Source organism: Diorhabda carinulata, chromosome 6, assembly GCF_026250575.1.
Source record: "Diorhabda carinulata isolate Delta chromosome 6, icDioCari1.1, whole genome shotgun sequence".
Lineage (NCBI taxonomy): Eukaryota > Metazoa > Arthropoda > Insecta > Coleoptera > Chrysomelidae > Diorhabda > Diorhabda carinulata.
In genome coordinates this window covers 18,699,371-18,713,188 of record NC_079465.1, presented here as the reverse complement: position 1 = coordinate 18,713,188, position 13,818 = coordinate 18,699,371, and the positions used below count along the sequence as shown (strand labels likewise).

Genomic DNA, 13,818 nt, shown 5'->3' with positions numbered 1-13,818 from the left:
GTCTAGCAACGTATCATTCTCAAATTACTTGTTAAATTGAAAAAACTCCGACCCAGTGCTATAAATTGATGCAAGAATCCTAAGGGGACAATTCTCTATTTTGTTCGCTTATTTTTGAGTGGTGTAAGCGTTTTAGTGAGGGCCGAGAAAGCAAATCAAAATTCAAGGCAATATGGATTGTTTTTTTCGACATCAACGGTATCGTGATGATTGAATGAGCTCCAGAGGGTCAGACTGTCAACCAGACTCACTATTTGGCAGACCTGATTTTGCACCAGGACAACGTACCTACCCATAACGCGCTCGAACTTCCGCCGTACTCACCAAAATTGGTACCGTGCGACATTTTTTGTTTCCCAAGATAAAATCTGCTTTGAAAGGGAGGAAAGGGTAGTATATTCAAGGGGGGCATTCGAATGTAGAATAATTTTTATAATAAAACCCTTTTCCGTAATTATTTATTAGTCAGACCTCGTATCGTAAGACAGATTTCAGCTCTGCGTCGAGCAAAAAAAACGTTATACAATGTACGACAATGTACGACAATGTCACGTTATATCAGATTTTAAATACGTAAAGAAATGAAATATTTAAAAATCTCTTATGTCATGTCCTCGACGTCACACATGAGTGAGATGTGTTTCGATGCATGAATAAAACATGTCTGTGATATCTCAAGTCGAATTTTTAAACTTCCAAACAACTTGAATAAATATACCCAAGCTCGACTTAATCAACGAGCAATTTTTGAACAACACAAAAATTTTATGGAGAAACATAATTTATCAAACAGCATACAGAGTGAGTTTTGAATATATACAATAACTTTACAAATTATGGATTGAGGATTTTTGTATTCCAAATCCTTAAAAAATAAAGAAATATTTGTCAAGTAATGATCTCTAGGAAGTAACGCGATGAATAAGTTTAATATGAAAAGATTGAAAAGTGAAGAAATAGATAAGGAAACATAGAAACTGCTAAGCTGAATCAGGAACAGATGATATTGACGAGAAATGGAAACAAAATTATCACTGATGGAAACTATGAAAGGCGAATAGGCTTAAAAAGCAAAAAGGAGATTGGATTGACAAACAAATAAGATTGATGAATAAGAGAAACCAAGTTTGGATTAATGACCCAAAATACGAAGGCAACAAAATACCAATAGAGTTAAAATAGATAGAGAAAGGGAATCAGGAGAAGAAGAGGCAGAAAAACTGGATAGGTTTGTGAAGGGTGGGAATAACTGGTGGAGAGAAAAAATATTGGATAGAAACGGATTTTTTATGTAAAAAGCAAGCACAAGAAGGTAAAGCCTTTTACACTCAAGAAATTCGATTGATACCTGCCTTGTGGAGCAAGTTTTGAACTTCTGTAGGCTGCAGTATTCGGGAAAAACGTTCCTTTGTAGTTGATTCCACAGGTATGCACTTCTCAAAAGAAAAGAGTCTAGATAAATTGAAGTTCTATGTGTCTCTAAGTGGGATTATGTTGGACAGCTTGGAAGAGCAGTTGCCGTGATAATAACGGTAAAACAGACTCAGGTCACCGACTTTTTTACTATGCTTTAAGCTGACCAAGTTCCTAGTCTACCCTGGATCGCCTATAAATCAAATTATTATCTTAGTCGAACTCTTTGGTCTTAGAGAGAGCTCCAAGGTTTTGTGAATCTGCCTCAGCTGAATCAGCCAGGAGATATTGATCCAAACCTCAACACCAAACCAGCGAATTTTCGGTAATGGTGATATTTTATATACAGACAAGACCAAATTCTGAGCTCGCACTTCTACGATTCCGGCTGATTCGCTTATCTGATAAAAAAACGGCGTTCTAATAATTATTATTATCAAATGAATATACAAAAAATTGGACTTTTAGTAGACATTTGAAATAAAAGTTGCGAATTTTGGGTTTTTTTTTTGTTTTTTTTTGCTATAATAAAATCGAAATTTTAGAAATGTTCGATTAATTACAGATCATTCTATGCGTTTACATATGTATGCCTTATAAATTTCAAGTCATTCGGTCAAGCCGTTTTTGAGATACGATGGAGGAAAGTTTGAGAAACACAGTTTTGAGAAAAACGCTCTTTAAGTTTCAAGTCCATTTAAAACTATGAAAATCTCAACTTGCCCTTAATCGGCGATGACTGGTCCATAGAGTATTCCTTCCTCTTCTTCTATAGAAATCTCTGTTCAAGCCTGTAGAAACTTGTCTAAACATGTATGAATGTATAAAAGGGGGGCCAGGTATAAAGTCGACGGTACACAATAGGCCCGGACCCCAACTGCCAACTCAGCGCCCCGAACAGCTCTTTTTTCTACATGCTGTATCTTTAAAACGACTTCGAATTTTCAAAAATCACTTTACTACCGTTTAATAGACATGTTAAGAAAGCAATTTATGAACAAAAAATCGATTTTTTGAGCCCATCACATGGGATGACCCACGAGGTTTCGTGGTATTTGCTGATCTTTAATCTTACAAACCAGTCTAGCATCCAGTGCAACCGGTTTTAAGACACTAAATGTTTCGGTTTATATTTGAAGCACCCTCGTACTATATTATATGATAAATACATAATATAATGACCCTTTGATCTCATCTCCTCCGTATCCACTCCTGTCCCTAAAGGGTTGTTCACCTCATATAATTATTATAAGATATGATGAATCCCTTATCTAGTAAACATTATCACGTGACCACCACAATTATGTCGATTAATTTATATTTTTCATTTATATTCTTTTACGACTTGACGTATAATTCACTTGACTGATTTTTTTCTCATTTTCAATATTGCTTATTTTCAGGTTTAGATCCCGCAGGTCCCCTATTCGAATCTCAAGATCCTCGAGCTCGTTTGGATCAAAGTGATGCGGAATTCGTGGACGTTATTCATAGTAACGGTGAAAATCTAATCCTCGGAGGATTGGGAACGTCTCAACCGATGGGTCATGTTGATTTTTATCCAAACGGAGGGAGAATGCAAAAGGGATGTAGTCATTTATTTGTTGGTGCTGTCAGCGATATCATTTGGTGTAAGGGCTCTATTTTATTTTTTAAATGAATGCCGATGCGATAATAATGATATTTGGAAATATTTTCAGCATCACCAGTTGAAGGGCGGTCACTTTGTAATCACAGAAGGGCGTATCACCTTTTTATCGACTCTGTTTCACCAAGATGTCATTTTCCCGCTTTTCCTTGCGATTCCTATGAAGATTTTCTGAATGGAAAATGTTTTCCTTGTACTGAGGAAAGGTAAAACATTTTTAAATTAATTGATAATCACTTCATTTCAAATTGGAGAAAATTTTTATGGTATCGCTTGGACCAGTCTGTATATTTTGAGAAGCCATGAATCTAGAGGAGTAAAAGCAACACTCTATTCTAAAATATAACTTGAGAAACTTTCTAGTTATTGCAGGAAAGATGGAATGATGCACAATGATGTATAAAATCATATTACCAATGTTGTTCGTCTCAAAATAGAGAAAGAGAGAAATGCTTTATTGTCAAAAAATTGTTTTAATTTGTAGACAAAAGCTTGTAAAAACTAGTAACTATACCCTTAAATTATTGCGGAATGCGGGAAAAAACGATATCGATTTGATTTCAATTGACAAATGATTGTGCGTTTTTTTGCATTGTAAAATATTGAGCCCTTTACTAATTCTAAACGTGGAGTGGGTAGCTGGAGGTCGTTCTCCGTTCCTAAGTGAACTAAGTGAACTCCGTTCCCGTACAACTATCTTTCTGAAATTGGAGAAATGTTCTTACGATTTAGGGAAACGGATAAATAAGGAAGGAAGAATGAGAGTTTTTAATCCTGCAGTGAGTCCTGCTGTTTAGTCCAAGTAAGTATCCAACAGCTCCCTTTTGTAGTTTGAATATTCGCTCAAATTGAGTCGCATCACATGTTTAGATGAAACTCGAGCTACACCACTAGTGATTATCATGATTATATGAATTTTGATAGTTACAAAAAATTATTATCTAAATCATCAACTGGAAGTGTAGTTGTAGTTGGTGATCTATTTCCATCATTCTGGTTCTACCCAAATAAATCGTTCATGTTTAATACATATTAAAATGGAAGCTGAGCATAAGAGAAATAGGAAAACGATAAAAGTCTGATGATAATAATTGTCAGACTACAGGCTTTGAGCTTCCAAAACCTCTAAAAGTAAAAAAGAAAAACTTGTATCGTCGTGTCCTATACATTCATGGTATACTCTCAATCGTTCTTGAAACTCGCCGCGAAATGGACGTAGAAGCTGCTGCTGGAATAACTTTTTTTGCTGTGGAAATAGATCACTATTTAGTCGTTTGAAACAAGAGAGTTATTCGAAAAAAACGTCCACATTGACGTTCACGCCTGCTTACGGAGCTTCACGGCACTAAAGTGGAGCTGCCATAAGTGACAGCCGTTATCCTCGCCATGACTCCTTAAACTTAGAGCGTGTCTTGAGCTACAAATGGCTTAAAAAATTTGATTGAATTAAAGAAAATACATACAACATAATTTTACAAGAATAATCGTGTTATTTCAAGTCATTAGGATTAGTATTAACAAAATTGCAAAGTTTACAAGTCTGGATATATTTTATAGCGCTTGAGATCCGTTCTAAATACTACGTCATCAGTGCCGATTGTGTAGAGAAACGACCAGACAAAATACTACTGGCTATTTGACGACAAACAGTTGATTTATTGATAAAAATGGAGCAGGAGGTTTTTCGTGGTTCTACACATAACTTGCCCCTTGCAATGGTTAGTTATTTTGCCAAAAATTACGATTTCTTGACTGAAAACAGATTGATCAATAGACATATTCATGGGGCAACAACAAGAAGGTTTAATGTACACGGAACCTCTTAATTTTGAGATACCAAGAGTTGAAGTTTGAACAAATATATTACAATTAATTTGGAACAAAATCGACTTTGATTTTGTTAGACTTATGTGTTCGAGTACAAAAATGTTTGATTTGTTTCATAAAATAATTAAAATGAGATAGGGATATATCAATGTTTTTCAAGTTTTATAGTATCCCTAGATTTCATTAACTTAATTTAGTTAATGTCTGATAATTATTGAAGTTTCTATAAAATATATCCGTACCATATTTTGGTTATTCAATTCAATTCTAGTGGTCAAATTTCCTTCATGTTAAACGTGAATAATAAAAATTATTAATTTTGAAAAACCGATGGTGTCCCTTTTTTTCAGTAATAATATTCAAGTTAGATCCATTCTGGACGCTACGCCAATACAAAAAAACAAGTAACGCCTTTAAACTAATACCTTATTATTACAATAATATGTCAAACTACCCTGTATCGTAAGTTTTGAGTTTTGAATAGGGTATTGAAAAAATGACAGTACTCCTTTCACTGTTCCTTTTTATTGCATCCCACCACTTATTTCGTAATTTTTCTTCCTTGGGGATACTTATAAATAGTTGATTTGATGGTGTTGGTATATTTTGGTACAATACAATATTTATAACGAATCTTTGTCGATCCAAGCTTCGAAATCCTAACAAAGAATACAACTAACACGACGCGATAAGATGGTAAAACAAAACAACATTACAACATTACAACAAGAAATCAGGCTATCATGAGTGTTAGAAACGTGCGGTAAATTCCAAAATTTATCTTATGGCGTGCCCAATCAATAAAAAGTTTAAGTCCGAAATTCCATGCAACAATGTATTGCACATTTTTGAGCAACAGTGTTTTTTCGAAAAATAGATATTTATTATACAAGTTTTATAAGATATTTTGTCCTACGAGTTAGTTGTGATAGCAGCGACTCAACTGCATCAGAGCTTATTACATAAGGATTATGATATTTGAAAATGCGGTTTTGCCAGCTCTAGACTCGTGACGTTTCTTAATATACAGAATGGAGTATGCATACTAAACATACTGTTTACGGCCACTATCACATCAACGATCACAATTTTACGTGAGTTCATATAACCAAGTCATCTTATTCAAAAATCAAAGCTAAAATTGAAAAACTTTATCTTCCTTCTCTGAAGACTTGGATATCGAAACGTACGCTGAGCGGTGAAATTATGAGTGTTGGAGTAGTCGTTGAAGTGAACAGTTTGTTCAGTATAATTGTTCGAATAGTGTCTTATAGGAATAATCTACAAATACTCTTCAGTACAAAAACTATGTATGACAATAATCAGAAATATACAGAGTGAGTTTTATATACGCCTCAATTATCTCGAACAAGGCTTGTAGGATTTTTATAAATTTTTGTCTACAAGCGTCTTATGGTATGGCCGGTATTATGGTGGTTTTTACATTGTTGTCAGATTTCTTCTTTTTCCGGAAAAATAATAAACTTTGGTATTTCAAATGGATCACATTATATATTTTGTGTTTATAGAATTCCTTAAGGAATACTAATTTATGTGTAATTCTCTATACCTAAATGCCGTAATTTCGAATTAATAGCTACATTTATAGTGTCTCCAATAAAGTTATAATAAATATGGTACATTTATTTTGTCGCTTATTATTCCAGCACCTACATTTAGTTTTTCGGGATATTGAGTGTGGGATTCACGCATCCTACGAGGATTATTACGAGAGCAGTATCTACAATTATGCCGATTTTAGTTTCCATTAATAGAAAAAGTAGCATCATCGCGTAAAATAACATTTGGATCGTTTTGATTGTGATATTTTTAGGTCTGCAAAATCTTCTTGTCATTCAAAACATAAAATTTTCATTTCGGATATTTGCGAAATATCAACTTCCCTGGATTTTAACTAGTACTCAAGTGTGTATCGTCTTCTAAAAGGATATCTAAAGATTTGTTTTCATTGATGAAGTTTTCTTGATGTATAAATATTTTACTGAACTAGTTAAGTTAAACTTTTTCACTAATTTACTGACCGTAAATCTTATTACGGGATTTCGGTTAGGATATGAATTATTAAAGATATTTCTTGTTGACTTCTACGTCTATCATGATATCTTAATATCATTGAAATATCAATTCGTTCTTTTTCAGATGAACGATCGTTTGTGACTTTCAATAAACTTCAACAATAATAATTTAATGAAACGTCAAACTTATTGTTGTCATATCCACCTAAACATATAATTTTAACTTCGGCGAAGATAACGTAAATGTAGCCATAATTCCGAAATTATGGCATTTCGAGAAGTGACAAATATACAGGGTGATCCGTTTGAAATAACAAAGTTAACTATTTTTTCGGAAAATGGAAAGATCTGACAACAATGTAAATACTATCATAGATAGACTACTGGATAGACTAACTTTATTCAATTCACAGACAATGTGGCAACATGGGATATTACGCCGATAGATCTAAAGGAAGAGGGCAACTTTATCTGATAACTAGAGAGGAAGAACCTTTTTGTGGTAAAATACGTATTTAGATATTATATTAATATAGATTAACTCACATTGAATAGAATGGTTTTTCTATTTATTCACATTTTATATTGATTATTGAGAAATACTTTCTTACTTGTTTTGTATTCAACTATTACAAAGGTTATTTGAAAGTTACCGAGACCAACCTGAAGATGATCGGCACGCGTTGAGATTTTATTATAATGTTTAGTTTAGATCGTATGAGTAGATAGTTGTCAGGATTTTTTTGAAAATAGAGAAAATTAAGTATCTAGCTGTCCTAAAATGTTTGTTTTTGAAAGGAAATACAACGAAAATGTTAGATATTGTGTATGGAGACTCTGCATTCACTCATGACTGTAAAATTTCAATCAAATGTGCTCGTGTCAGTTTGATTGGATACGAGTAAAAACTGCGACGACCTAATCTACCTTAACCTAACCTCGAATATCGGATAAGTTCACGAAATGCTAGGTTAGAGCGCTAAAAAAGCATGAGTTTATAAATTATCACCTAATACATAAGTTTTAAGATAAGATAATGAAGAGACAATCAGTGTACGTCTAGCTGAGAGGGAGAACACATTTTTTTCTGATATTAAAACAATTGCAGGACGATATCAATAAAGATCTTACTCACAACCATGGATTTATAACCTGGGTATTCGCTGGGTATTCCTCACGAATATTCAGATACGAAGTCGTATAAGAAAGCAAATCGACGGTTGAACGCAATTTCCTCTATTAAGAACTAGGTTTTTCCAAGTTAAGTTAACTTGGGACATTTACTCTGCTCTGGATCTTGTCTTCGTCGTAGATCGCGTGGTGGTCTTACTCACCACCCTGGATTAGTAACCTGGGTATTCGCTGGATATTCCTCACGGAGATTCAGATACGAAGTCGTATAAGAAAGCAAATCGATGGTTGAACGCAATTTCCTCTATTAACAACTAGGTTTCTCCAAGTTAAGTTAACTTTGAACTTTTACTCTGCTCCAGATCTTGTCTTCGTTGTAGATCGCGTTGTGGTCTTCGAGAACTGCGTTGGTTCTTCCAGAATTTACAGCTGCTACCGGTATTTCCCTCCTACCACCTTCGTATGCTGTTTCTAGCAGCCGAAGGGGCAGATAAGGGTTTTTTAGGCTTTGTACCGGGTGCCGTCTATTGGCGAGCCAGAGGGTGAGAGGAATTTCTTTATAGTTGTTTGATTCAATTCTACGAATCACAGTCAGTATTGACATAATCAGTGTTACTGGGGTTGAATCAGTACTTGTATTCGTAGTACCTGAGAATGACTACTCACAAGTCAAGAGCTTCTTTTAGAAGATAATCTGGTGAAGTCTCTTTCGACTCAGTATCGTATCATTTATTGCTCTTTTTCTTTATCTGTGCTAAAGGTGGGGTCCACTCAACTACGGTTTTCTGAGTTTCGGAATACAAGGACAATTTCCCTAGATATACAATCCGCTTCTCTATTTTTAAGTCGATTATTTTTACGGCAAAACAACCTTCATACAAACTACCCTGGTTTGTCTACAGTTACAGTAGACATCAGATCAGAAATAGTAGACCTCAAGTTAAACAGCTGGTAGTCTCTAACTTATGGTGCATGGTTACTTTTTTGGGGGCGTTCCGTTACTTAAGTAACTAGTATACTTACGTATACTTGAAGTCAAGGTAACTTGACGAAATTAGATTCAACAGAGCAGCCCATCAAAGCAAGGGCAGAATCAGAGAAAAATAAAAGCCTGAAGCGAGGCAAGAAAAAGAAAACATGTCGAAATATCCGGATGGATCACGATTGAGAGTTAAATAGGAGAATTTGGAACCGTTGGCGACATTAATACTAAACATATCACTATCAAATGTGTATACTACATACAGTATACCCCATTGAGAGGTTAGGTTAGGTTTTATTTGGTGAGTTTGGTGTTCCAGTATCCATAGCTCTAATTTACACCTACAACCTAGTTAACATGGAAGATCACCTTAAATTAAGTTCGAAAAGGAGAGAGGAATGAAGTTCATTGGATTATTATTTCATTATGATGTAAAAAACAATATTTCGACTTCTATTAGAATATTGTAGATACACCAAATCCCTCCGCCACTGGTGCTTGAATTCCAACGATTGTTAGATTATATAGAGTAGGTTTTCGGCATCAAAATGTGTCAGCAAATCAGCATAATATTGGTCAGTTATCCTTTTTCGTTTTTCTAAATAATCAATAAAGATTACACCTTTGGAATCCTAAAACACTGTGTCTATGAGCTTATTGGCCGGAAAAACGATTTTTTGGAGCACGTCCCTCAGATGAAGTACATTGTTTCGACAGTATTTTTGTTTCTGGGGTATAATGGTGTACTAAAGTTTTATCTACTGTGAGATATCGAAGAAATAGATTACGTTTGAACATATCTGAACATTAATTTATCTAATACGAGAAATGAAAATGAAAAATATTACATACTCATCCAATTTTTTTATTTGAAGTCCTTTCAGTAAGGAACGATGGATTTTATTAATCATTTCTGGAGTAACTGCAGTCAATATCGGTTTAGAACGTTCAACAACATCCACTTACAAAGTATTCGATGGATTTAAGATAATACGGAGCGTGCGTTGTGCGTGCCAAAGTTTACTAAAAGCGATAATTCCTTCTGTAGCCCGTAGAAAATTGGTCGAGAAGATTGAGGCATCCAAGGTCTTCTAAAACGGTCGAAAACGTGTACAGTTCTACTCGGTCTGTATGCGATGAGTGAGTGTGGCTTGACCATTACCCATAGAAAATTCAGTTCGTGCCAGAATTGACGTTTCAGGATGCTGATTAGAGGCTAAACCAGATGATCCAATAGATCTCTGCTACGAGTTCGTGAAAGTTCTCCTTGTTAATTGTTCTTTAGAAGAGGTGACATAAGTTGGCCTCCACTCAGTGCTGATTTAATACCTGTAGACTTTTTCCCGTGGGGCTATGTAAATCTAAAGTTTAAACTAACAAACAATATCCGTCATGGAATGGGAGCCATCACGAAGAATACCTCCCGAGCTATCATCTGGATCAAATGAATGCCGTGAGCGCAACGGTTTGCATTTGGACTTTTAAGAAACAATATATAACCAAAATTTTCTTAATAAACTATTTTTTCTTAAAATTGTTTTTTGTGTCACCTTGTATTTGAAAGTAGCGTATCTTAATCGCAGTAGAAGGCTTCATTACATATTTCGTCCAAATGAAAATACATCGGTAGTAAATGTTTGTGCTCAATACATAAATAAGCACGTTCTACTTCTAGTATTCTTTAATTGCAAAAAAAGCAACAAGTGACTTATTTTAATTGGAAGAAATCAAGTTACAGTAAGATTCGATTGGAATTTAATCAAATTTTATATTGAGTTCAACAGAAACTTAGTAAGATTCAACTAATGACATTTTTTTTCCATCTTCAGCTCATCAATATCACGTAAAAATTGAATCGAGCTCGAGTCCTGTTCTAATAAAAAGTTACGGAAAATTACAAATTACTTTAGTTGGAGAAACAAGTTTGAACGAAACTTTTACAATGACAAAGTGAGTACTTATATATTCAAAAACGTTACTATCTAATAATTCTTTCTTTTGAAAAGTGTTTTCATGTCATTTCAACGTCAGATGCTAGGTGTGTCACAATTTATCATTCCTATACACTTGCTATTATGCAGAGCCACATGCTGTTTAATTTAGTCTTTTACAAGGGAAAATTACAGAGAACTATTCATTATAAATTACCCAACACTTTCATCATCGTCATTATTGTCTGTAGAAATAGAAAATTTTGAATGAAAGTTGTGAGGTAATGACCGAATTTCGTTGAAATGTTCTTAAACGTATAGTACAGTCATCTTATACGAAATCGGAAATGAAAATAAATCTTTTTTCAGCAGTTTTCACACTGATTTCAATAATGCAATTCGTTTTGTTCTATCACGTCTGGTTAACTCACAAATCGAAAACTTATATCGTGAGGATTCATACTAAATAATCAGACACCCGCAACACCAAATCTGACAGTGAGATCCATTTATCAGAGGATGAATTTTCTCAAGGAAGACGCAATGAACCACAGCTTTTTACTCAAGCAATATTTGGTTAGCAGTTTTTGACCATTTTATCAAAAAATGCGCCTGCTTTAAGTATTCTTCAGTATCCTGCTGTCTCTGCTCGAGATTCTCCCCATACTCAGATTTGCAAGATCTCTACTGGTTTGTTTTCACCTTCTAATTGGTTTCTGTGCCGATTTTCTCGGCATTAGATGTCTTTCATCTTCTCTGGCTTAGTTTGTCAGCTCCCCCAGTTGGTTGTTCTTGATCTTGTAGTGGTGGAAAAATTGAGAATGGGTCTTTTCCGCGTTGTTGCCGATTTTCTACGTTGTACGCTAGTCGTCGATTTTGTCCATAGCTACCTGAAGACTTCGTGTTACCATCGCGAGTTGGCCACTCTTGGTAACTTGGCAGTTATGTTTACGTAGAGAGTCGTCTAGTTATTGCCTTGTAGATGTTATAGATCATAAATTTCCCTTTTTTGAAAAGATATTTGATATCTCTTAGACTAAGGTATTAATCAACCCATACACGTTTTCAAATTCCAATTTTTTTTCGTATGCTTTTACTAGAAAAGATGATGAGGAAATGCGACTTGGAGAATCAATTTCTAGGATATTAGTACCTCATCCCATATTATCACAACCTATTCAAATTGAACTACTTTATACAGCATATAGTGGATGGTTATCTTCAGGACTCACGCAATGGAGAATTGACAAAGTTATTCTAATGGATAGTTTTGGAAAAACGTAAGTTTTTTCGTTAATTTAAATTGTACATCAATAGAATTGTAATTTCAAAATTTCAGATCATCAGTATGTAAAAAAAATCTTATTCTTGAATCAGGGAAACCTGTGCTATTGCCTTTATATCCAGGCGAATGTAATTTGTCTATGAATAAATTTGATATTCAGGCAGACGATAGGATTAATTCTCAAGGAGATGAAAATAAAATTTTACCAATAAACAAAAAGTTGAATTTTGTTCCCACGCAAGTTGTTAAGTTTGGTTTGGAAGACAGTAATATCACAAAGTCCGAAAAAGAACGAATATCTTTCAAAAATGCAATGGATTTCTTCAATATACCTTGGTCTAATGATAAAGATAATTATATACTAGATGAAGCAGAATCTAGTAGAGCTTTTAATACTAGATTAGTAAAATCTGGTTCCTCAACTGAAAATAACACACAAAAAGAAATCGTTGAACCAATATTAAAAACGCATTCAACGAAAAATGCCAGATCGCATGATCCAAATAAAGAAATTGAAATCACCGAACCTCTTTTAGGACCTACAACAGACAAAAATTCTGGTAAAAAATCAAAAGAAATTGAAATTATAGAAAAACAAACGACAACAAAAAAACCTGTAAATAAACTTTCTACAAAAGTTGATAAAGAACCAGATCAATTAGAAGAACCATCTGAGAACCCGTTAGAATCAATTGCGAATACTGTGCAATTTTTACCACAAAGGCTAGCGAAAATGTTTGAACAAGCAGAAAAATATGCCAGAGAAACAATATTACCACTCGTCAGTACGTATACTCCAAGATTTATAAGTGATATTATAGCTCCAGAAAGAAGTAGTAGTCAAATTTATGTACCTTTGCAATACGAAGAACCTACAAATAAAGTTATACTTAACTCAGCTCTATTATCAACCGGAAACAGAAATAAGAATAACGAAGAATTCAATCCTCCACCATCGACTGAACGTATTTTTAGTAGTACTGCGGAAATTACAACACCAGTTACAAATATCCAGAAAATTAGAAAAAAAGGAGAATCTGAAGATGTGAGTATTTCAATAAATCAACTTTGTATTTATACTATATCAACTTTAAATTTCTCTTTCACATTGCCAAGCGAAGTCGAAACGGTGTTTTCATCATCATGCCGTTTAATCTCTTCGATTATGGCTAACGCTTTGTGCGCTTACAAATTCTTTTATTGGCATTTACTTCACCTTTGTTATAGTTTTTTGTTAGTTTTCTTTCTGTTTCTGCATTTCGATTTCTAGTCTACTATTTTTAGGATTCTCGTATCTTCTTCAATTCAGTGTATCCAGATATTTCTTAGTCTGACTCTGCCATTGAGGTATCCATTGTGCTGTCTTCCTTACCAGTAGGTGAGATTTTCTTCAATCATTTTTCTACCTCTCCTTTAATATTTGTTTCATTTCTATTCTATCGATCATCTTCAAATCCTCCTCTACCTTTTTATTAAGGATTGTTGTTTCTATGGCGTACGTAATCATCATGGAAATCTAGCCTAACTAAAAATAATAGTCTCCGTTATTTGTTTACTTTATACGA

The 13,818-nt window shown here is 34.2% G+C and overlaps 1 protein-coding gene across 5 annotated transcripts in view; it reads left to right on the top strand.

Moving 5' to 3' along the window:
- The window catches only part of LOC130894953 (uncharacterized), a 59,029-nt gene that overhangs the window by 37,274 nt on the left and 7,937 nt on the right, over positions 1-13,818 (top strand). For all 5 annotated transcript variants that reach the window (XM_057802018.1, XM_057802021.1, XM_057802017.1 and 2 more), the window contains exons 7-12: positions 2,817-3,044; positions 3,114-3,267; positions 7,338-7,426; positions 10,867-10,987; positions 12,069-12,248; positions 12,308-13,298. In XM_057802018.1, coding sequence (XP_057658001.1) covers positions 2,817-3,044; positions 3,114-3,267; positions 7,338-7,426; positions 10,867-10,987; positions 12,069-12,248; positions 12,308-13,298 — 1,763 coding nt within the window. The remainder of the gene's footprint in view (positions 1-2,816; positions 3,045-3,113; positions 3,268-7,337; positions 7,427-10,866; positions 10,988-12,068; positions 12,249-12,307; positions 13,299-13,818) is intronic.